Source organism: Gekko japonicus, unplaced genomic scaffold, assembly GCF_001447785.1.
Source record: "Gekko japonicus isolate JY-2015 unplaced genomic scaffold, Gekko_japonicus_V1.1 scaffold32, whole genome shotgun sequence".
Taxonomy (NCBI): Eukaryota; Metazoa; Chordata; class Lepidosauria; order Squamata; family Gekkonidae; genus Gekko; species Gekko japonicus.
The window spans coordinates 2,353,959-2,379,262 of NW_015167527.1; the positions used below are offsets into that span (position 1 = coordinate 2,353,959).

A 25,304-nucleotide genomic window follows, 5' to 3' on the forward strand; every position below is an offset into this window, starting at 1 on the left:
GTGATGTCAGGGGGGGTGGCATATGCAAATAAGTTATGCAAATAAGTTATGCTAATGAGCTCCTGCACCTCTTTTTCTATTAAATGACCCCTGGAAATACTAATGGTGGTGTTACAGTGGAGCAATAAAATTCTATTATAAATTCAATATAATAGTAAAGAATTAAGATATGTCAGATACTGAGCAGCTTTAAGAAAAATAAAACACTTAACAAGGGAAAATCTAAGATAGTTTATAATGCTTTCTAAAACTCAATAAACTTATGCAGAGATGGGCTTGCTGTTGTAGTGAACTTCATAGTGTTGGAGCTACTGATGAAAAAGCCCTGTTACATACCCTCAATGTTTTTACAGATGCATCTTAATCCGGGACCCTCTGTGTGCTTCTCTCTTTTTCATTTCCTCATCCCTTGTGTGCATTATGTGCAGTCAAGTTGCTTTTGATTTATGGCAACCCTGTGAATTAATTACCTCCAAAATGTTCTACCGTTACAGACTTGCTTAGGCTCTGCAAACTGAAGTCCATGATGTTTTTACAGAATCAATACATCTGAAGTGGGGACTCCCACTTTTCCTACCAGAAACCAGATGAGAGCATGACAGGATCAGATATATTATTTTTGCAGAATGTTCCACATGGGCCTGCTGTTGGAAAGCTGTTGCTTCCTCTTCACTGAAGTAGTTAACATAGTGCTAGGGAGAAAGATGGTACCTTACATCCCAATGAATGAGCTACCATTGCTAAATAAAATAAGATAAATCTAGGGGGAAAGGTATACCGTACTGTTCCACATCCCCTCAAATTCCTTTAGTCAATTTTATTTTGAAAAGATGCATATAAAATAGCAAAATGTAAGAAATGAAGAATTCTTTATATAGCACACACATGACAAAGTGCATTTCTCTCCCACTGACCTTATTAAGAAATGTTTAAGCTTAAAAAACACTCTTGGTATCTTGGTATTCAGTGATAATAAAAAGTGACAATACCAAATATCTTATATTTTGTACAATGTAATAATTGATCTATAATGAACTACTAAATGGTATAACTGAAATAAAATAGTTAGACTTGTGCTCTAGTGTTTTGATTTTTACGTGTCTCAATCCATCTGGTGGAGGCTGCTGTTTAGTAATTTGTATCTTTTATTTACTGCAAACTGATGTGGATATTTTGAGTGCATCAATTTACAATGATTGGATCAATGTTTATCTCAAGGCATTTATTGATTTGGCAGTAATATTTTTTACTGTTTCATTTTTTAAAAGCCTGTGTGTTCCCTAAGTTAGGAGCTGTGTTCCTTAAACTGTCTTAGAAATATATTGCTGTGTTCCCTGAGACTTTCCAGCTAGACATCATGGATACCTTTTAGGAGGAGAGGGTCAAGGCATTGGTCCCCAACTCAAACCATCACTCGGACCCCTTTCTAGAGGAGCTGTGGGAACTTGGAGATGAGTGATCATGCAGGGTGTATTCAATTCCATTGCTCCCTCCACTCAGCATGCCCTTGGGCCATGTTGGCATGCCTCACCTTCTCAGAAGAGAAAAGGGAAGGCGTAGGGTTGCCAGCTCTGGGTTGGAAAATACCTGGAGACTTTGGGGGTGGACCCAGGAGAGGGTGGGTCTGGGGAGGGGAGGGACCTCAGCATGGTACAATGCCACAGAGTCCACCCTTCAAAGCAGCCATTTTCTCCAGGGGAGCAGATCTCTGTCAGCTGGAGATCAGTTGTAAAAACAGGAGATCTCCAGGCCCTACCTGGAGGCTGGTAACCCTAGGAAGGTGGCTCCTTGCCATGGTGCTCCAGTACTTCATTTTCCCAAGGAAGGGCCTGGCCCCCAAGACCACGGGCATTCACTTATCAGCAATCTCCTTCTACAGCGAGGCCCTCGGCTTCACTGATCCTTGCAACTTGTTTATTGCTCGGTGGACCATTGAAGGCTGAAGATGCTCCCCCTGATGCCTGGTCCCACAGGCCCATCACCCTCTTGTTCTTCAAAGGGCTGTTAAGGCAGCTACCTGCAATTTGCTGGTCCAGGACTGAGGGCACCTTGTTTCATGCTGCCTTCAAACTGGCCTTCTATGGGGCTCTCCATAGTAGTGAGTTGGTCTCAGCCTTGGGCCAGGATCATTCAAGACAGGCTCTTAAATGGCAGGATGTTTCCACACAAGGGCTGGAGCTCCACATAGTATTGTGGTGGTCCAAAACTGACCACAAGGGATGGGGGGGGGGGCTTGTATGCCTCAAGGCATCTCCTCGGGATAAGCCTTGCCCGGTCCATGTGATCATGGAATGTCTACTTATAAGGCCAATGATTCCTTGCCCGCTCCTCAACTATGAGGATGGGATGTTTCTCACCAGGTTTCAGTTTACTAGCATATAGAGGATTGGCCTGGCTGCCCTGGGACTTCACCTGGTTGACTTCAAAGCACAATCCTTTTGCATCGGCGCAACCATGGAGGCAGCAGTGCTGGGGATCTCCTTTGCTTACATACAGGCCATTGGCGGTCTTCTGCCTTTATTATCCACTTGTGCCCCATCTCAGTCCCAGTTGCTAATTTCCTTTCTTTTAGTTCTGGCAGGAAGGTGCAAGGTCTAGATCCTGGGCCACAGCATCATGCACTGGACTGGGATCCATGCGGCTTCATTTGGATGTGGGGTGGCCCTGGGACTAGAAAACTGGCTCCCAATCACTTGGATTGGGATCAGAGGAAAGTGTTGGGAGGCACTTGCATCCACTATCACTTGGCACATCATCCTTCATGGACCTCCAGATGCTTTGGTCATCTAGACTAGCAAAAACAACCTTACTAGCAAAACAAGATTGATGTGACAAGGGGGAAAGTGAGCAGGGCAGCTGGGCAACTGATAGAGGCACCAGGTGGATCCATCATATGGCATCCAGACATTTCTTTCAGACAGGCAGCCCTCTTTGAGGCAGATGATGTGCATCTCTCCAAATGGAGTCACGACATTTAGCTTCACAGCATCCATGAAGGCCTGTTTTCTTGGGTTTGGCCGCAGGAGTGTTGGTGGGAGCTGGGCTGTTGCCCATTTGTGTGGCAGTTTGGACACTGGGCTGGATCCAGTTCTGCGGGGAGGCTGAGCCTGCATGCCTGCCTCCCCTGGTCTGGGGACTCCCATAAGGTGTCTTATTAGGCTCAGCTTGGGGGCAGGCAGCCAGCTCTAACACTCAGATGGCAAGGGAATCACTCAGCGCTGCATGCTCATGTGGGAACCCTGGACTTGCCATCCCACACTGTTCCCCCAACAGGCAAGCTGGGGGTAGGATTGGTGCCATCAGCTAATAAGGCAGGTCAACCAATTCTGGATCCATGCCCAACGCTGCTCCAGTGCTACTATGATTGCATTCAATAAAAGCTGATTCTTGCCTTCAGATCTTGGCCACATTATTCAGACTCTTGTAGGAAATGGGCAGAAGCCACCAATGATTTGGCTCATGAAAAACTGCAAAAACTGGTAGGGTCCAACCCAGGATCTGGCTTGTACTTGCCCATCTCTACTCTCTTAAAACATTTTATGCTAGAAAAATATTTAGTTTTATTTCTTTGAATTCTGCTACAGTATACAAAGCAGAGTGATTTTATTTCTGGCTATTATCCAATATTATCTGTGTGGCTTCTTTCCTGAATGCTCATTGGTTCACACAGTACATTTTTTTACCTTTACAATCCCTATCTTCCCTGAAATGGTCACCACATTTCTTGTGTGGGGAAATGTAGTATAATTTGAAGAGAATAGGAGCCAACAGTATGGCAGAAGAATTAACACAATCAGGGAATTATTCTATAATATAGAAACATTGACAGCTGTGTACTTCTGTCCAAGGTCAGGACCAACTGCATGAAAGATACAGTGTGTAAACTTGCCCAAAATATTTACACTAGATATTTCAAAAGAAGCCATCTTGCTAATGCTGGAGCACTACTCAATAATTTAGCTGATTTCCATGAATTACTTTTTTGGGCCCTGGCAACAATTCTAACTGTAATCTGCCAAATTAGTTACCATTTTTCTTTCTGAATGTGTCAGGTCACATGGCAGCATTATATGTCTGTAAGAATAAATCTACTTTTGTGCTGGCCAAGATGTGCAGTCTCTTTATGGAATAACCCAGTTTAGAAGTTCAAGTGTGAAGCATGGCGGCTCTGAGGTATAAGCTAGGAAACCTGTGGATCTAAATTAAATCTCTGCCAACAAACTCACTAGGTGACCTCAGGGGTCATTTCGTAGAAAAACCCCCCAAATGACCCCTGGGTGACCTTAAGCAAGCCTCTCTTTCTCAGCCTCATTATTTTCATCTACTATATAATAATAGTGTTATTGATCCACTGTACAAAGTGCTTGTAAAGTTTCCTATAGATTGTTTTGAACACGATGTATTACAGAAAAGTAATCAAAAACCCCTCCAGCTGTCCTCCCTTTCCTTCCTATCCAAAAGTCCAACCTTGTATGATACCTCGATAATTGATTATTTCTGTTCCAAGCACCGGGGTCATTTCCAGTACTGTGATGAAGGCTTTGTCCATAGATGTTAATGGAAATGGAGACATACGGTGTCTTCTTGCCACTTTTGTGATGTCTACAGCACTATGACCTGCAGAGGAAAAATATGAAAAAGATAAAATATCCCTTGGTATTTTCTTAGAAAGATAATACTGTGATATATACAGGGTTCCCCTCCTCCCAACAGAACAATCACATGCTGACAGTAGAGCACAAGCATTCCTGGTACAGCCTATTGTGGAATGCAAAAACTATTTAAGAATCAGTTGGACCTAGCGATTAAAATATACAGCACTCAAGAAAATACATAAGCAAAACTGGAGACACAGCATGTAATCAGCAAAATTAGAAATGCTAATTCATTAAGCTACTGTTCTAATAAAACTTTCATTAGTGGTTTTAGTGACTACCACAATGTATTTGTTTATCTATAAAACAAACGAGACAGAACATCTATATTATATTCTTCTTCTTCTATTATTTATGTCCGAGAAAAGTTCATCATCGTATAGAACTGTGACGAATATGTTTATTCGACAAAATTCTTTTTAAAAAGTTTAAAAGTTCATGAGTTTAGAACTGAGACGAATATATTTAGTTGCACCTAACCAACTGACCTTCAGGTACAAAATTTCTCAAAGCTCCCCCATTGCACAAGTTATGACAGGAGACCCTGAAATGCCTATGCCTGAAGCACTTCTCCCTCAAGGACAGCAAATTACAGCTGGCATTTTTATTACGTTTATAAACAAAAAACTAAACAAGTGTGAGTTGGATGAAAGTACAAATTACACCTAGGAAAAATTCAGAGATTGTCATTTTGAATCAATACTACCTGATCTTTATTTAGGTGGCATAATCACTGTCTTGTCATAGTTATGTATTTCTGACAAGGTCTAATGTGAACTCCTTCTACCCTGTCTTAACCCTGATATTAGCATTATTTATGTAGTCGATCATGGCCCCTATTATAAACTCAATTATGACCTGATGGAGCCCCATGCTTTTGACTTGTCTCTGTATCAGGTTTACTGTCTTAACTGTGGGCATAAATTTGAGATTCAAGTGAGTTATATGGCTGCTAAACTTTTCAGTTTCAATAAACAGGAGATGATGATTTTTTAACAAACTGGATTGTTAGTTTATACTCTTTATCATTTTTAGCACTGGTTATAATCAATTAAGATATGTTAGCCAATGATCTTCATGGATCTTATGCATTACTATAGTACAAATGTCCTGACCTGGATAGCCATGGCTACCTCAATCTTATTGGATCTTAGAAACTAACTAGGGTCGGCCCTGGTTACTATTTGGATGGGAGATCCATCAAGGAGGTCCAGGGTTGCTATGCAGAGGTAGGCAATGGCAAAACCACCTCTTTTCTTGCCTTGAAAACCCTACATGGTTGCCATAAGTCAGTTGTGACAACAGCAAAAAAAGGGTACAAATAACCATATTAAAATAATTTTTTCTTTGGAGATTCATTTATACTGCCGTTGCAGTTCACTCAAATTAAAAATAATTCAGTAAACAAAATAGTTACAAATGTAAAAAGATAATACCTGTATAGCCACCTATATAGCAATGAAATAAGCATTTTCTGACAGAATTGATAGAATTATCAAACTAAATTAAATCTAGCTATACATATAGACAGACTAGTCTGATATCATGCTTTGCTATGGTATTTCAGTTCTGTAAATCCAGTTATAATACTGATAATGTGAATGTGGAGTTTCACATGTAACATTTGTTGCGGGAGAGCTTCTAGTGTTCTGGCCCCACTGATGGACCTCCTGATGGCATCTGGTATTTTTGGCCACTGTGTGATAGAGTGTTGGACTAGATGGGCCATTGGCCTGATCCAACATTGGCTTCTCTTATGTTCTTATGAATTCTAATGGAGAAGATTGTAGTGTAAAAATTGAAGTGAGACATACATACTGTTTTTTTTCTCTCTGTAGACCACATTTGTGGTTCTGCCCTCATGTGCTAGGATCACCAGGCTGCTTGCAGGCCGCACAGAACTGTCCATGTGAGAAGCAATAATTTGTTAAGTCAATTCCTGCCACCTTCAGTGTCTGGCCTTGAGACTTGTTGATGGTCATAGCAAAACAGACCTTGAGGGGGAAGGGGTTTTCTGATGGTATGTATGGTATATGTGGTATGAACACCGGATCGCCCTGAGCACTGCCAGTGAGCAGTGTGGCCTTGATGATGGTCCTGTGCAGGGCCTTCACTTGTAGTCTGGTGCCATTGCAGAGTTTGGGTGAATTGAAGTTCTGCAGGAGCATTACTGGAGCCCCCACTTTAAGGAGAAGCTAATAGGCTGGGAAGCCAGGAGGGTTCAGGTGTAGGAAGGGTAATGTATCTGAAGGCATCGGGGAGGCTGGGCCAGCAGGATTGCTAAGGCAATGCTGCTTGCGCAGTCTCCTCAATGGCTTTTAACACTCTGCCCTTGCTCCTGACAAACAACTGCCTGTCAGGTGGAGGAGAGGTAGGTGGGAGTATTGGGGAGGCTGGCCCAGCAGCACTGCTAAGGTGCTTCTGCTCAAGTGGCCTCTCTGATGGATTAAAGTAGCCTGGCCCTGCTCCTACACCTGACAAACACCCACCTGTCTGGTGTTGGGGGGGGGAGTGTGCTTAAAGGCATTAGGGAGGCTCAGCCAGCAGCAGCACTAGGGCAGCAAGCCTACCCGATGGCAGTAAGCATCCTACCCCCTCTCCTACACCTATTCATTGTTGGCTGTGGGTTCTGACAGCAAGCTCCTGTAACTGGTTTAGTGGGGGGTGCAAGGAGGCAGCAGCCTGGCAGCCACATAGGGAGCAATGGGGAGGAGCACATTTTACCCCCTTTGACCCCCTTAGGGGGTCGAATGTCTAAAACTCCCTTCCTAGTGAGCATCTATGTCATGGTAGGAATGCTCTCCCTGAATTTTGTGTTTCTAGGTCCAGTGGTTTGGCCTAGGTGTTGATTTTATGGTGAGGGGACATTCTTTTAGGTAGGTAGGTAGGTAGGTAGGTAGATAGATAGCTTTCTCCTCCTCAAGGCTCTGCAGATCTTAAGTGACTCATTTTTCAATCATACAAAGCAAGAGGAAGAAAATAAGAGACTCTCAGAGTATTAACTTGGTAGAAGTAGTATACTGATTTATTTACTTAAGAACATATGTTCTGTTTTTTTAAAATTCTCAGAGCAACTTAAAATACAAATGTTAAAAATAATCAAACACTATAAAATTAAAAAAGCACCAGAATAAAACAAAATTTATCTGAACTGCAAGCAGACCGTTCTCCACACAATCAGCAGAATAAAAACAAGACACTCTGGCAGTAGTAGAACTAGTAGAAGGAGGAAAAGAAGGAAAGGTGTCTGAGAAGAAGCTTAAACAAATGCCCTTCAATACTTTTAATAATTAAAAAAAATCAGTGTACCCCTGATACAAGCATCCATATGGTGGATGTTTGGATTTAAGAAAATATATGCATTTTAGAAAAACAGTTTCCTAAAACGAAAAGGATGCTGATGATCTTCACTAGTTTAATTTTCACATAATTTCAGATGAGTGAGTTATAAGGGGTATTATTTATTAAATTAGGTCCCATGGCTGATTATGTTCTTCTATGAGGCATAACAATAACATTTTAAAACAAGGCCAAAGTGTATGTTTACTTGGTTCCTGTCTGTAGGTGGTTGAGAATAGTATGGGAATTAAGACTCCCTAAGTAATCTATGCATATCAAGATGCTGAACTTGCTGTCTTTTCAAAGACACATTCATTATTAACTAACCTCAAGGGACTGAAAATTCTGAAAGAAAAACTCAAGATTATCAATGGGAAAATAAAGCTACAGATTTAAAAAACCCTCTGTTACAAGAATGACAGCTCTATGGGACAAGAATGACAGCTCTATGGGACTCAATGTTGCATGTGCTCACAAATTTAAGTCATGTCCTAAAATAACTTATTCTGTTCTTCAAAAGAATGAATATATTGGAAAGAAATGCCACAGCCAGTGAAAAGGGTAATAATTTCTTCCTATGCTATGTCTACCAGTTTAAACTACTCCAGCTTCCAGCAACAAACCTATGGCAGCAGCAACATTTAAATAATATACAGTCTGTCAATGAGATGGGAGAAAGAATATGCTTGTCAGGGTTGTACAGGTCAAGGAATAAGAAATGAATCTCAAAGACCTCTGCAGCTGAAGTGGTAGAAGAGTGATGGGAAATAATGAGTTGGATCCTACAGATCTGTTGCACTAATGGCAGTCCCTTCGTCCAGTGCAAGAGGTTCTTCTTCCATTGGTAAAATGTTTCTTAAACTTAAGAAATGAATCTGTCAGCAGAACGTCTATGGGATTCAACCTAATTTGTTTTATATGTCTTCTGCTGTTCCTTTAATACAGAAAGGGGTAGTGAGTCATGGTATTCTGCTAGATACCCCAAAAGATGTGAATCTGCTCCAGAAGCTCATCATTCCAGTTCCTCCATATTTAGCTTTGAGATTTTTCTACTGCATGGCACAGAGATTTGTATTGCCACTTCCCTCTTTCTGTTACTTTATAACTCTCTAGAGGATGTTGTTGTTACACTAAAATTAAGAGTACATTTCTTCTATAGGGGACAAAGTCATCACACATAAGCCCTCAAGGCTAGGAGGTACATTCTCATATTTTAGAAGGCTGTGTGGCAAATTTCATGAAGGGAATGCAGCAGTAACCTAGGATCTTTTTCACAGGTCTGTCTAAGGAAATTTTAGGTGGTAGTAATCTTTCTCAAACACAGATACCCCCATAAAAGCATTTTTAAAGTATTTGCATAAGTGGGAAATGGTAGTGAGTAGGGTTGCCAAGTGGATTTTCGCTGGGAGCGGGGGGCTCCCGGCCGGCGTCTGGTGCGCGCGCCGCACGCACGTCACCCGGAAGTGACGGGAGGACTCCAGGCATGCTGGGGGCGGGGCCATGGCCATACAAGGGAAAACCATAATGTTTTCCCTTGTATGGCCGTGGCCCCGCCCCCAGCGTGCCCAGCGTGCCCAGGCCACTTCCTGGTGACGCGCACACAGGGGTGGGGTTCCCCCCGGGGCCCGATCCCGCGGCATCGGAAATCTGGCCTCCAAAGCGGGTGTTTACCCGCCCCCCACCCCCACTTGGCAGCCCTAGTAGTGTGATTTACTGTTAACTTTATGCTGGAAATTTCACAGGAGCAATGAGAATTGAGAAGAGGGTGCCTAAAACAGAACTGGCATCTATGGGTCAGTTTTCCTCCAGTGTGGCATAGGCTGCTCCCAAGAGTTGGCCTGTTTTGCCCCAGCTTCATGGATTTCAGGAATAGAATATGTTCAGCCCAAAGCACAGCTTCAACTAGATCAGGGGTGACAAACGTATGGCCCACGGGCCAGAACCAGCTTGCCCATGGCTTTAATTTGGCCCACGGCTCTTTTCTCCCCTCTCCTCCCTGCTTGTCCTCACCCTTTGAAGCTAGAGGCTGCTGAAGTTCCCAGCTCCCTCAGCCTTGTCTTTGCCTGCTTTGGCAGGAAGCTCTTCTGGGCTTGCAAAGTTCAAAGAAAATACAGAATAGATTTTCTATTAAGGTCTCTGTGCCCAGATAGACTACTCTGGGACTGTTTCTAGCAATGAAAACTGCTCTCGGACTGGAATGACAGCCCCCAGGGTAGAATGATGATCCCTAGCAAAAGAATCTGTGTTCTGGAACTGGAATGACAGGGTGAAGCTGGCATTACATTTTATGACATGCATGGCTTGGCCCGTTGAAGTCCCATTTATGTCAGATCCAGCCCTTGTAACAAATGAGTTCGACACACCTGAACTAGATCCCAGACAGAGAGGGCCTGGCTCTCCTAGTGATATTCCTCATGGTTGTTCCAAGAAACAAGGTTGTTCTGGTCTCTAGTAATTTTATTTATGGAGATAAGAAAAAGACCTGTGCTGGCCCATGGAGCAGGCGCCAGTGTTTGCCTGCTCCCCACCTCCTCGGAGTGAAGCAAGGGGGTTTGGTGGTGGCCACCCTTCATAAGCAGTTCAGCCCAGCGTGAGTTCTGGGGTGGACAGAGCTGTGGCGCTGGAGGTGGAGAGGTCACAGGCCATGTGGATCGCCTTTGTTCCTGGCTGCCAGCACTCGGCTGCATCTGCTGTGGCTACCCAGAGTCTAAGGCAGCAGTGGGTGTGGAGCGACAGGAGTACTGGTGGCGGAACTCATCCCGGCCATGGTGGCGGCCTCCTAGCTGCCTGCGGCCTTGGGTTGGGATGTGTCGGTGGATGGGGGCCTCCTTTGGAGGCTGAGGCATCAGGCCCATGAGAGCAGGTGAGTTCTGGCAGTCCCTTTGCTAAGGCAGGTGCTCAGCTCGGGGTGGCCTCTTTGTGCATGGAGAGTGGGCTGCCATTGCAGCATCCTTGCCAGCTGTCCCCTCACCACCTCCCGGCTTCTGGGAGTGGGTCCAGCAGCTGCACGCTTGAGAGGCCATGGTTTAACCCCCCCCACACACATCTAGCCTTTGCCTGCACAGGGTGGCCAGGCCAGGGCCCATGTGGCATCGCCTGTGGAGGGGCTCTGCTGGTTGTCTTTTGTTTCACCCCCTCCCCTTTTTACATCAGGGGAGGGTAGACTGGTGTGCCTGTGGGGAGGGGGGAGCATCCACGGGCTACTGTGTGGGGCTCGTAAAGGCTGTTGCCCTTTTCACCCCTGGTAGTCAGGAGTTTCAGGATGGACTTTTGGACCACTACATGCAATTCTCAAGCAGACCAAGCTCTCAGAGTAGACATTAAGCGATACCCTTATCTTTATCATTTCAGACTGGCACTTTCCCACGTCTGGCTGCCAAATGCTTGAGAAATATAGTTGTTGGTGTATAATATACATAATACTGTCAAGCATCCCAGCTTGTTTGCAGTAATATTACTATTTTTTATTATTTGCATATTTAATTACCTTATTGCTATTCTGCTGTTAGCCCAACTAATCACAGTGCAATGAACATAATTCACAGTTTATGTAAAAATAAAGTTCCCAGTTTAACGCATAACCTGTGTTGTGTTTCATTTGAGGGTTGGGAGAGCAATGAGCAAGCAATATTTTACTGATTGCTTGGTAGGATATACCCCTGCCCCTTCCCTGAAGTCTTCTGGCCATTAAGTGCAATGTCACAGGGTCAATTATTTTTAAAAAGTTTGTTCTGCTTCTATACACAAGCTGCAGGAACCAATGTACAGTAAAGACAATTAACATCACAAAATATAAAGGAAATGCAAACAGTAAAAAACCCCAGGAACCAAATTGGAAGGGAAACCCATATCACGCAGCAAACACAAACATCAAGAACCGCAAAAAGATTTATTTATTTAAAGCAGGATAACCGGGTACCATTTCTCTTTTTATTCTTTTTGATGTTGTCTTCTGGCACTGGTTTTTAGAAGTTTACTGCCTCTGCATGTGGAGGTTCCCTTTAATTACGATGGCTAGTAGCCACAATATACCTATTCTCCATGAATCTATCTAATCCCCATTTAAAACTGTCTATGCCTGTAATGATTACACTACATCCTCTGGCAATTAACTCGACATTTTAGTCACTCATTGTGCAAAGAAGTATTTCCTTTTGTCCGTCCTGTGCCCATCAACTTCACTGGATACCCTCAAGCTCTAGTATTTTGGGAGAGGGAGAAAAAGGTTTCTCTACTCTGTGCATTATTTTATATTCCTCTATCATGTTTCCCCCTTAGTTATCTTTTGTCCAAACTGAAAAGTCCCAGACTCTTCACCCATTCCTCATAGGAAAGCTGCTCCAACCCCCTAACCATCTTGGTTGCCCTCTTCAGTATTTTTTCCAGCTCTGAAATATTGTTTTAGAAATACGGTGACCAGAACTGCACACAGTATTCCAGTGAGGCTGCACCATAGGTCTACACAGGGGCCTTACATTATTGGCAGCTTTATTTTCAGTCCCTATCCTAATAACCCCCAGGACAGAATTTGCCTTTTTCACTGTTGTGGAATACCAGGTTGACATTTTAATTGAGCTGTTCACTATGACCCCAAGGGCTCTTAATTCCCTCTCAGTCTCAGCAAGTTCAGACAATATTAGCATATACTTGAAATTGAGGGTTCCCCCCCCCAGTGTTCATCATTTTACAGTTAGCTACATTGAATTACATTTGCCATATTGTTGCCCACTCATCCAGTTTGTGGAGATCCTCCTAGAGCTCATCACAGCCAGCCTTAGTTTTTATCATCCTGATAATGTTGTGTCATCTGCAAACTTAGCCACTGTACTGGTCACATCCAGTTCCAGATAATTTATGAACAAATTAAATTGTACCGGCTCCAATACCAATCCTTGTGGGACCCCAATGCTTACTTTCCGCCATTGAGAGAACTATCTATTTATTCCTACTCTTTGCTTCCTGTCATTTAACCAGTTTTTAATCCATAAGAGTACCTGTTCTCTTATCTCATGACTACTAAACTTACCTAGGAGTAGGGTTGCCAGGTCTTACCTTCTCTGTGATGGGGGGCTCTCAGCTCCTCCTCGGGATGTTTCTGTCACATGCACAACGCACATGGGGCACGGTGATGTCACTGGTAGTGACATTAACATGCTGGGGGCATCGCACAGCAATGCTCTAGTGTTCAAGGCAAAAACTCTACGGCAACCAAAGAGTTCTCCCTGAATGCTAGAGCATCGCTAAGTGATGGCCCCAGCATAATGATGTCACTATTGAGGACATCATTGTGTCAGTGGTGTCCTCATGGGACGCTGCTGTTCAGGGGTAGGGTTTCCCTGCTGGCTGGCAGTAGATTAGGCCCCCCAAAATTAGGGAATCCCCTGTCCTGACTGGGGGGATGGCAACCCTACTCAGGAGTATTTGGTGAGGTACCTGGTCAAAAGCCTTTTGAAGTCCAAGTACATAATATCTTCTGGGTTGCTGTTATCTACATGTCTGTTCACTTTCTTAAAGAACTCCAAAAGGCTGATAAGGCAGGACTTTCCTTTGTGGAAGCCATGCTGATTTTGTTTGTCGGCCATTTTGTCTCTGTCTTTTTTCAATCAAAAGTTATTTTTTCTTTTTCTGGACTTTTCCTTTTTTTCTGCTTCACAATTTTTGGTTCTTCTGAATACTCTCCAGTTTCTCTTGCAGGGCCCACCATTTGTTTTTGATTTTTTTTTTACTTTAAACAGGCAGTAATTTTCGTTGAAAACCCCTTTTTCCCTGCAGGAGTTCATCCAACATGCATCTTTTCCCCAGAAAGGTCAGGGTCAGGGCTAATTAAAAAAAAATTTGGTAGAAAATTGTTTTATTCCTTGTAGTTGTGGCATTGCCTAACCCTCTCAAAATGGTTTCTGGATAGGAGAAGAAATAGACATTTGCTTATATTCTGCTTATTTTATTTTAGCTGCTCATAGCATTGGAGAGGGGCTGAAAGTCTGTGGGGCACTGAAGCCATGCTCCTGAACAGTGGTAATGTTATTTATTTAGCCATGCCTCTGTGTTTTGAGATTTCATCCGCTGTTTTATACATTTTCAGTATATTTTCCAGTCAAAGGTAAAGGTAAAGGTTCCCTTGCTCGAAAGCCAGTCGAATCCGACTCTAGGGTTGTGGTGCTCATCTCCATTTCAAAGCCGAAGAGCCAGCGCTGTCCGAAGACGTTTCCATGGTCATGTGGCCGGCATGACTAAACACGGAATGCTGCTACCTTCCCACCGAAGTGGTACCTATTTATCTACTTGTAATTTCTTGCTTTCGAACTGCTAGGTTGGCAGGAGCTGGAACTAGAGATGGGAGCTCACTCCATCATGCGGCACCCGGGTCTCGAACTGCTGAACTACTGACCTTCTACAGCCTGCAGTTCACCGTCTTAACCACTTGAGCCACCACAGCTTCCAGTCAAATCAGAGCATAAATAAAACTGAATTCTGTTTCTAGAACCATATTCTCTCTTTGTGTTTTTTGTTTGTTTTTACTGGGCTTGCATGGACTGTCAAAAGATAAACAGCTAGTGTTACAATTAAAATGGGAATTATAGTCTACTAATAGCCAAGAATGCAATACTTACTGGCTCTGAGGATGTTCTCCTTACTGCTGCACCTGGATTGGACCTGTAGAGAGAAGTACATAACTGATGAGTCAGAACAAACAAAGCACATAAGTTACCATGGAAATTTAATGGGCAAGCTCCTGGGACTTGGAGACAGAGGATCTGTATACTTTACCAGTTACACATGACACACATTTACGCAAGTGGTTCCTGGACAACAGCCTGAATCAAACATAAACATTAAAACATAAACCAGACCTACAGGACAATTTTTGGTAAAATTTACTAGTTCAAAGATGTATTTTGAACTTCAGTGACAAATTCTAACTTCATTGTTCTATAATGGAGAAAAGGGAACCTAAATCTAGTTCTAAAGGTAAAAGGTAAAGGTTTCCCTTTCACCCACAAAAAAGAACAATATAGGCATACTCTTAAAAAAACTCAGGTGGAAAACCAACATGTGGTATTGACTCTGTAGCCCTTTTAACATTACCATTTGATCAACTACTTTTCCTTGGAGATAACATAATTAAAATTGTTCAGATGCTGATACTTGGAAGAAACAGTATGCCTAACATGTCCTGATAGTGTCATATCCCATCAAGATGCCTGTGTAATAATGGCAACAACTTCATCTATAATGTGATTTTCTATGAGGCAACCCCAAATGCCATGAGTGTGTATGGTATCTGTAAAAAACAAAATGTTTGTTTTAGTTATCCAGACTGGCTGTTTAAACAGATGCTCTAGAAAAATGTGTAGTGGATTCCCTGAGGACAGTGCTTTGATCATAATAAGATAATGCATGGATACCACGTGTGTGTGTGTGTGTGTATAATTAGTGGCCAAATTTGCTTCCCTGTTTGAAAGTATTCTTTTTTCTATGCATGTCTGATTACAGTGAACTAACACATCTCATTTAACACTAGTAAATGTACTTCCACTAGTAAACTTGACATTATCCTGTGACATATGCAATTACTTTAGATCTAACGTTAACTTAGTTTCATGTGGCTAATCAGATGAGGGGGTTTCTTTGCTTGTTGCTAACCATTCAGAATACAACTAAAAGGAAATAATGTATTAGGTTTTAGCCCTGTATGTACCTAACAAACAGAACTGCTGACTACATTTCTATCCTAGGGCCAATAAATATTTGCAAAGATAAATCATTCATCCCAATAGTAATTACAATGCAATGGAAAGATCCAATTTCTCAGTGTTCACTAACAGGGCTCTGAATTCATGGGGACATCATACATTTTAGGAGCTTTCTGTGTGTAAGAATATGTATGAATAGCTGAATCAAGGAGTAAGAATTTTCATTTGACACACTAAGGACACCATTTGCCTTTCAAAATCTGTTACTTCTTAATGAAACAAACAAAAAAGCATTCTACCAATTAAAATTCTATATAGTATTTGAAGGTTTACCTGTAAAGGAAGCATATTTTGTATGGGGATTAAGGAACGGGCAAAGACGTTCCCTGTAACACTGACCTTAGAGTTACTTTCAGGAACACTGCCATTGTTTGCACATGTCCAAATAATAATTATTTATTTTAAAACCTCTTTCTTCTGTTCCACAGTAGCTTGCCCCAAACATATATTGATAGAGCTGGAATTTACAGAATTAACATAATCTATTTATTGCAGTGGGGTAATTTATGACAATAATGTTGCAACTTAGAGTGGCTCATGGTTGTCCTTCCCTGAAGAAACACTATCATGTTTAAAAAACAAAAACAAGCCCCCCATCACTACACATTTATAAGTCAAATAAAATATTAACAATGTTACATTTTGTTCCAGAATAGTTTTTTCCCCAAATTAATAAATCAAAGCAATATAAATTCTAATAGAAAAGGAAATTGTTTGCAACTACTGTAAAACAATTCTGGACCAAAAAGATAAAATGATATATGTGTGCACAATATGTGTATATAAGAGAGAGAGAGAGAGAGAGAGAGAGAGAGAGAGATTTGGGCTGGAGCAACTTCAAAGTGATTATATGCAAAAGAAATGGACATCTTAGATACACAGGACATTGTTTAGAAACAGTGGAAAATGTGCAAGGTAACTAATGTGCAAGGTAACTAAACCACAGAGACCTAAAGGAAAAATGTACAAGAACAAAACACAAATATAGAAGTGCATGGGGAAATAACCAATCAATAGGGCACAAATAAGAGAAAAAAGATGTTAACAAAGACAATACTAAGAAAATGGAAGTCAAGAGAATCTGCAACAAAGTGTACAAACAGAAGGACCCCAAAACCATAACGCAAAGCAATGTTTGCGAATGGAAAACAGCTCCTTTGAGCAGTAATAGTTACTCTCAAGTAGCCTTTATTCCTCCTGAGTTCATCTTTAAGCCCTTCCAATTTATAGTGGAGCTAGCACATGGACAAAAACAAGAAATTTACAATGAACAAAGCATCTGAGATTTATAGGTTGACTCCTGTAATATTAAAAATACTATCTTAAAAAGGAGCAAAAACCAGTTCCAAAAGTACTGTTTGAGAAGAATTTTGTGAATGAATACAGTGACAAATACATGGAATGCCTTGAAGGACTGCACTGTACACCTCAAGTTTACATTTTATCCTTTACACAATTAATGAACAAGTATAATGTGAAATTATTTTATAGCTGTAAAAATAGCAGGGCTACAAAATGACACGAGAATGAAATCACACTCAATATAGATTTGACCAGTTATTATCTGCAGCTACAGCTCCTGGATATAAACCCTGAAGCTAGTAAGTAATTTATAGCTATTTACTGCTGCTGCCATTTCCTGTATAAAAATATGTGCTGCGTTTAACTTAATTTCAAATGGGCTTATTCAAAGCTATTCTAACTTTCTAAAGAATCCTGTTTTTGCAATACAGATATATCTTTATTAATAATAGGAAGCACAAGTATCTCGCACTCTCCCCCATGCTTCTTCATATCTGATATAAAACCTTTAAAAAACTTCACCTTCATATTCCTATTCTTACTACAGAGGCTCTATTTGGGTAACACTGAGAAGCACAAAACAACAAAAGAAAACAAGAAGAACTTGCACTTCTGGCACTCCTTCCTTCTTCAGACATCTGAAGCCACTCTCAAGCCACTGACTCATATATTACCAAAATATCATGTGAGCTCTGGTGTCTTGCTGTTTCCCAGACCATTCTGGTCATGCTTAAAGAGAAGTGGTTATGTGGACAGCCTAATAGACGAGGTTACTTCTCATGCCAGTGCCTACATCAATGCGTAAACATACAGCAACAGATTTTGTTCTTCATTTGAATACCTTTTGATAGGGGCAATGCTCTGCTATTCTTCATTTCGTGACATTATGGGATGTGCATTTTGTAACCATGGCAATTCCAGTCCACTCACATTGCTCAAGAGAAAGTAACGTGTATGTATTCTGTAGCACAATCCCAAACAATGCTGTTTTGTGTTTATCCTCCTTTTGATAAGACAAAAGATATTTGAGCAACAGGAACTGCATCCATATTACTCTGCTGTTTTTATTGGTTTGGAAGTTCTTTGTAGGTTCTTGCACATTTGTATTGTGAATGGTGACATATCTTCCCACAAAAATGAACATTAAGCCATAAGTGAAATAGAGTATTTAAATTAAATCAGACAGAATGGTGAATAAAAACATAACCAACGACATCAAACTTAACATCATAGTATAAGAAAAAGCAGAGAGGAACCTTGAACATATGACTATAATAAATTTTTTAGAAAAGATTCAAGAGATTACTTACCTTTTATAGATCATAATAAGACTAGCACACAGTATAAAGTCAGCTCTTCATTATGGGTACAATTAAAAGCGAAGAGTCTAGGTAAAATGAATTGCTAAACAAAGATGAAGATTTTCCAACCCAACATGAAAAGCTAACTCATGGAGAACATTTCAACTCACAGTTATTACAGTACATAGAACACTGACATCAAAACAGTTTTGTCACCGACAGAGAAAAGTGATTTTTCAAAAGGAATAGTAGAAAGCTAGCCCATAATATATACCATTTATGGGAAAGCTTATCAAGTATCATCACAGAGGCATGCAGTATGTGGAACCACCAGCAGAAACCAAATTAGTAGACACACACACACACACACAAAGTGTGGACTAATACAGGAAAGAGTAATGGATTAGCTTAGCAGGTAAGCTAAAATGAAGGAAGCAAGATAAGCAAAGCACAGCAGCAACTATGAAGTGAGAGCTATTTTCTTCTAACTGTCTTATAAGTTCATTATTTATTTAAGGCTGTAAGTAGGATATTCTTCAATACTGCATCTACTTCAGGTTCTGGCTTTGCATTAATTTAGAGCTCTTCTTTACCATCTTAAGACCTACAAGATGTTTTCATCTCATACATTGTCTTTGGCTTTTCCAACAAATACTGAACTAAACAGAAAGTACAGATCCTAAAATTCATCCCTGAAATCTGGTATCTTCATAATTAATATCTGGTATTATTTAAAATGCTCCACTTGCATACAGATGGTATCTAGCCTCCACTCACTCTTGGTACAAACTGATTCTCATGATCACTTCTCTGATGAATAGCATCACACACACTAAATAATCCACTTTCAATGCACTTTCCAACTGGATTTTACTGTGTGTGAACTGGCAAAGGAAGTGCACTGAACGTGGATTATTTAGTGTCTGTGATCGCAGTCTATGACTGGCTTTGAGGGTTGTCAGTGTAGTGCTGCCAACTGAATATGTAGTAACTTTTTCAGTCAATTGGCAATTCTTTCTCATAGCACTTGAAGATGAACTTGCATAGACTGCATACGTATATTTGAGTTTTATGAGGAGCACTGCCAGAGGAAAAGCAACAGAGATTCAGCTTGTGGCACTGCTTTGGTAATGTCTGAAGCAACTTACAAGTTGAACACATTTATTTATTTATATTTATTTATAGTCAAATTTATACCCTGCCCTCCCTGCAAAGCAGGCTCAGGGCGGCTTCCAACAACAAACACAACAGTACAGAATAAAAACATAAATAATACAGAATTAAAACACAGCATTTAAATTAGAACATTACAAAATATCAGAATACTGGCGGAAGTTAAAAATCAAATGAATAAAGTGCTTTCCAACAAAGTGCTTCGATGTTATTCCACATAAAGTATTTAGATGTTATTCTGATCATTCTTAAGGCAGCTGCTCGATGTAAACATTACGGGCTGTGCACTAGGGCGGCGGCCCCTAATTGTATGCCTGGGCAGAAGAGCTCTGTCTTGCAGGCCCTGCGGAACTGTGAGAGGTCCCGCAGGGCCCTGATCTCCTCCGGGAGCTCGTTTCACCAGGTAGGGGCCGCCACCGAAAAGGCCCCAGCCCTAGTAGCAGCTAGCCTGGCCTCCCTCGGGCCAGGGAGGGTCAACCGATTTTGAGACCCAGACCGTAGTGCTCTCTGGGGGAAAGGCGGTCCCGTAGGTATGCTGGACCCCGGCCATATAGGGCTTTAAAGGTAAGAACCAGCACTCTGAAGCAAATTTGGTATGCTATTGGCAGCCAGTGCAGTGTCCTCAGCACAGGCTGGCTGTGCTCCCATCTAGGGAGACCCATCAACAACCTAGCCGTGGCATTCTGCACTAGCTGCAGCTTCCGGATCCGCAACAAAGGCAGCCCCATGTAGAGAGCGTTACAGTAGTCTAGTCTCGAGGTGACCATCACGTGGATCACTGTAGCCAGGTCAGCACGGTCAAGGAAGGGAACCAACTGCCTAATCAACCTCAAATGATAAAAGGCTGGCTTGGCAGTGGTGGCTACCTGGGCCTCCATAGTAAGGGAGGGATCCAGGAGCACTCCCAAACGCTGAACCTCCGGTGCAGGGACCAGTGAGGCCCCCCCCCCCAAGGTCGGAAGTGGGATCCCCACCCCCGAACCGCCCTGACCCAGGCACAAGACCTCCGTCTTCACTGGATTCAGCTTCAGCCGACTCAGTCTGAGCCACCCAGCCACAGCCTGCAAAGCACCATCCAGATCATCAGGTCTGGAGTCCAACTGGCTGCCTAACATCAGATAGAGCTGGGTGTCATCAGCATACTGGTGACATCCCAGCCCATACCTCCGGGCAATCTGGGCAAGGGGGCACATGTAGATGTTAAATAACTTCGGGGACAGCATAGCCCCCTGAGGCACACCACATTCAAGTGGGTGCCTCCTGGACTGCTGTTCCCCTAGCGCCACCCTTTGTCCCCGACCTTGAAGAAAGGAAGCAAACCATTGCAAGGCGAGCCCCCTAATCCCCATGTTGGTGAGGCAGTGGACTAGTAACTCATGGTCGACTGTGTCAAACACAGCCGACAGAACTAACAACAACAGTACCGCCATTCCGCCTCAATCCAGATGCCTCAGGAGGTAATCAGTTAGAGCGACCAGCACTGTCTCCGTTCCATGACCCGGACGGAAGCCAGACTGGAAGGGATCTAGCATTCAAAAACAAAACATGAGAAATATATTTCATTTGTAGAGAAGATCTTCTCTGTTGGTTCTTGTTGTATTGGATGGTTTTTCTCATTTATAGTATATTACAGTATACTACATTTTTACATATTTTAAACATGGATGCTACTTGACAGAGCATACATGTCAATTAAAAATTGTACTATCAGAAATTACTAATGTGATTTCCCGTAGAAATCCTTAGTCTCTGAAACAAGTATTTACTTATGTCTCAGAATGGTGTGCTTTTATGTACTGTTGTCAGGATCTTTTAAGTCCTGTTACTTGCAAAGTCATTACAGACAAGTGGGGACCCATGATACTCACAGGAGGGGATCCCTTCCTCCTCTTACCTTTATTTCTCTCTTCCCATCAATGCAGCCAGACTCAGCATGGCTCCCAGCCTCCACTGCCAGGCCTGCTGAGCCCCCCCCCCCATCAAGGAGGAAGACCGCTCCAGGCTGCCAGGCCCTCTGAGGCTTGTTCCCCCCTTCACTGATGCTGGTGAGACCCGTGCAGCTCCTGAGGCTGCTTGGACGTCCATCCACTATTACTGACACCTTTATTTTGCTCCTCCTTCACTGCAGCTCGGCCTCACATGGCTCCCAGCCTCCACTTCCACCCAATGCTGGTGAGCCCTGTGCAGGTCGTGGGCTCTACTGCTGGGTCTGCTGAAGCTTCTGTCCCCTACCATCAAGGATGAAGATGGCAGTAAGCTGTTCAACAGAGAAGGAGGTAGGCTCTTTGTCTGTATACGCAAAGATTACGAATTTGTCTGGGGGGGGGATTTAACCCCCTCAATGTATTTTTAAAAGTTTTCAGATTTTTATACCAACCTGGGGAGTCTTGAGTAAGAGTGGCACCAATCCACAGATTTTCGCAGATGAAGGCTACACTTAAGAAACAGATCTATAGATTCCATAACTGTTAGAATGTTATCATTTTTTTCCTTTCTTGCCATTCATATTTTTTACATCTGATGAATAGTTGTGAAGCAAAAAATATGTTCTGACACTGAAGACAAGCAGATAGATTTATATTTATTTGGGGTCTCAGATTGCATTTTGCATGTTCACTGAAGAGATTACTTAATCTAGCCATTTTTCCTACTAAAAATTTCCTTGAAAAATCAATTTCAGAACATCAAAAACTTGACACAGAAGATTCCCCCCTTTTCTTTCTCAATATGCTACTTTCACAGACATGGTACACAGATTTCTATTCCACCCCCCCCCCCCCAAGATCTAAAAATACAACTTTGAAATAATTTGTGCTTCACAAAAATTACTGATACATCTCCTGTTTAAGAAAGACAGAATAGCCATTTTCTCCAAAGTGGTGCTATGCTACTGAACCAAGGTTCTTTCTTTCTTTCACTATTTTTGTACATATTGTTACCAAAGATAAAAGTGGCCTAATTCCATTTAGTTCTAAAACACATCATTGGATAGCAGTTGTTTACACACAGTGGTCAGCAGTGTTCCCTCTAAGGTGAGTTAGTGTGAGCTAGCTCACAGTTGCAGAGCAAACTAATTTATGCAGTAGCCAAATCACTCACTCACAACTTTAATGCCAGTCGCTCACAAAGTAGAATTTTTGCTCACAAGACTCCACAACTTAGAGAGAGCATTGTCAGTGTGTCCTGCTTCTAAACAGGCATGTACTTTCCCATTAATTAAATTATTCCAGGAAAGATAAAAGCAGCATGTAAAAAGATTTCGGAAAGTAAAAAAGTTCATGCAACTGAATCAAGTTGCTAATGCAACAACTAATAGAGGAGAAGCAATAAAAGAGTAATTGTTGGATAGTCTGGAAGATAAAATAAAATTAATGGAACTTAAAATATAATCTTTATAGCTAATGTCCTCTTTCCCCTAAGCTAGAAAATATATTATTGTGGTCTATAGTACTGTGTCACTATTCTTCTGAAAAACATACTTTTTTCCCTATGTGTCACCAGCATTAGAATACTAGCAGATATACAGCTCCTGCTTTTCCTCTTTCTCAGTCATGCCTATGGAAATAGATCTCTCCTTGTCAAGAGACTAGCTTGCCTAGCAGTCTCTTGTCTACTCAGAAACATTGGTTCAGGTTGAAGGTCTGTCTCTGAAAACTGGAGGTCATGCTGACTAGTTTCAGAGAACAAGACAAGGAAGGGAGTCCACCCACGTGCCAGTTAGACCATTAGGCCTAGCAGGTTCAAGGCCAAAGAATCTGAGGAAGGAATTTTGCCTACACAGTATCTCGTTAGTGTAAGGAAGGACCCATGGGTGGGAGAAGATGCTTGCTTAATTAGGCCCTATATAGTTGCTGAGTACATGGTCTCATGATAGCAATATATCTGATTGGTTAGGTCATCTGGTTAGCAACATACCTAATTGGTCAAGTTACATTGTTTGTTATACATTTGATTGGTCAACTAGAATCATGGCAACGTGGATCATTTGTCATAAAGGAATTCCTTGCTTCCATGTCCAGCCATACTATTTTGGTTCTATGTAAAGTGTAAGTTCCTTGATTTCATCTAGATATATTTCAGACTGCACTACTAATGAGAGAGAAAGAAAAAGAGAGAGATACCAATGACATGGAAAATGGACCCTCACTCAAAACATGACATAATATTTTCAGAAGAGAAATCTTTCCTTGCTTCCATGTCCAGCCATACATTTTGGTTCTATGTAAAGTGTAAGTTCCTTGATTTCATCTAGATATATTTCAGACTGCACTACTAATGAGAGAGAAAGAAAAAGAGAGAGATACCAATGACATGGAAAATGGACCCTCACTCAAAACATGACATAATATTTTCAGAAGAGAAAACCCTCTTAACATTTCGGTTGAAAAAGAATAAGTAATCAAACTCCTATTCCAAATCCAATAGAAATATTTTTACAATCAGTATCATATTGAATTTTTTTGACTGAGATATTGTTAAAGAGATTGCATAAGTATTAGCAAATTATATTAACAGCTCACTGGCAGTTCGTGATGGATGATAGCATCTTTTTAAAAAGCAGGCATACAGCTATTGCTTCAATAATTTAAACATGGGGAAGAGGAGTGTGCAGAATTTGATCCAGCAAGTGTATGCCTGTACTACAAGTAAGACATGCCTTAGCCTGGACAAACTGGCCAGCTGACAACTGGGCTCAAGGTGGCTATAACTACAAACTTTCTGCTACAGAAAAATATCTAGAAGGAATTCATATGGAGAAGAACAAAAATCAGTAATTGAGAAATGGGGTGAAATTTGAAGACACATCCCAACATCATATTACATGTAGCACTGCAAGATAGCTGTCATAAAGTTACGAGTAGGTAGTACACAATACCCCAGCTGAGAAATTAGACATTTTGAAAAAGCCTCTACTAGACACACCTTCCCTACTTGGAGCACCTTTCCTATAAGGAAAGGCTGAAGAGTCTGGGAGTTTTTAGTTTAGAAAACAGACAACTTGGGGGGATCTGACAGAGGTTTATAAAACTATGCATGGGCTGGAGAGAGTTGACAAAGACAAATTTTTCTACCTCTCCCACAATACTAGAACTTGATGGCATCCAATGAAACTGGTAGGCAGTAGATTCAGGATGGACAAAAGGAAATACTACCTTACACAGAATGTAGAGATGGCCACAGGAATAAACAGCTTTAAAAGGGGATTAGCTAGATTTATGGAGGACAAGTCTATCATTGGCTACTGGCCATGGTGACTGCGGGGAACCTTCACATTCAGAGGCATTAAGCCTCTGAATCCCAGAGCCAGAAGGCAACATCAGGGGAAGGCTTCAGCCTCTATGCCCTACTGTTGGCCCTCCAGAGGAACTGGTTGGTCACTGTGTGAGACAGGATGCTGGACTAGGTGGACCATTGGTCAAATCTAGCAAGGCTCTTCTTATGTTCTTGTGACACTGCAGAAAGACAGAGAAATTTAAACAAAAGTGTTCATGTGCTGAATCATTTTGGCAAATAGTGTGTGAATGCATACAGGAAATTAAAGGTCATAAGTAGCTAATGGAACAGTAGTTATTTATATTAAATGGGGGGATGAAAGAGGTCCCTTGCCATCCCTTACTCCACCTTTTATTAAGAAGCTGGTAGCAGCTAACCACAGAACTGAAAAGGAGAACCTAAGAGCCAGTTTGGTGTAGTGGTTAAGAGTGTTGGACTAGTATCTGGGAGACTCAGTTTCAAATATTCACTTGTGCCACAGAAGCTTGCTGGGGGACCTTGGGCCA

General features: G+C 41.8%; 1 protein-coding gene across 1 annotated transcript in view; it reads right to left on the reverse strand.

The window, feature by feature from the left end:
• GPHN (gephyrin) overlaps positions 1 to 25,304 on the reverse strand; it is a 406,541-nt gene that overhangs the window by 60,525 nt on the left and 320,712 nt on the right. Inside the window, exons 12-13 of the mRNA XM_015413285.1 lie at positions 14,606 to 14,648; positions 4,480 to 4,617 (exon numbers count right to left, since the gene is read on the reverse strand). Coding sequence (XP_015268771.1) covers positions 4,480 to 4,617; positions 14,606 to 14,648 — 181 coding nt within the window. The remainder of the gene's footprint in view (positions 1 to 4,479; positions 4,618 to 14,605; positions 14,649 to 25,304) is intronic.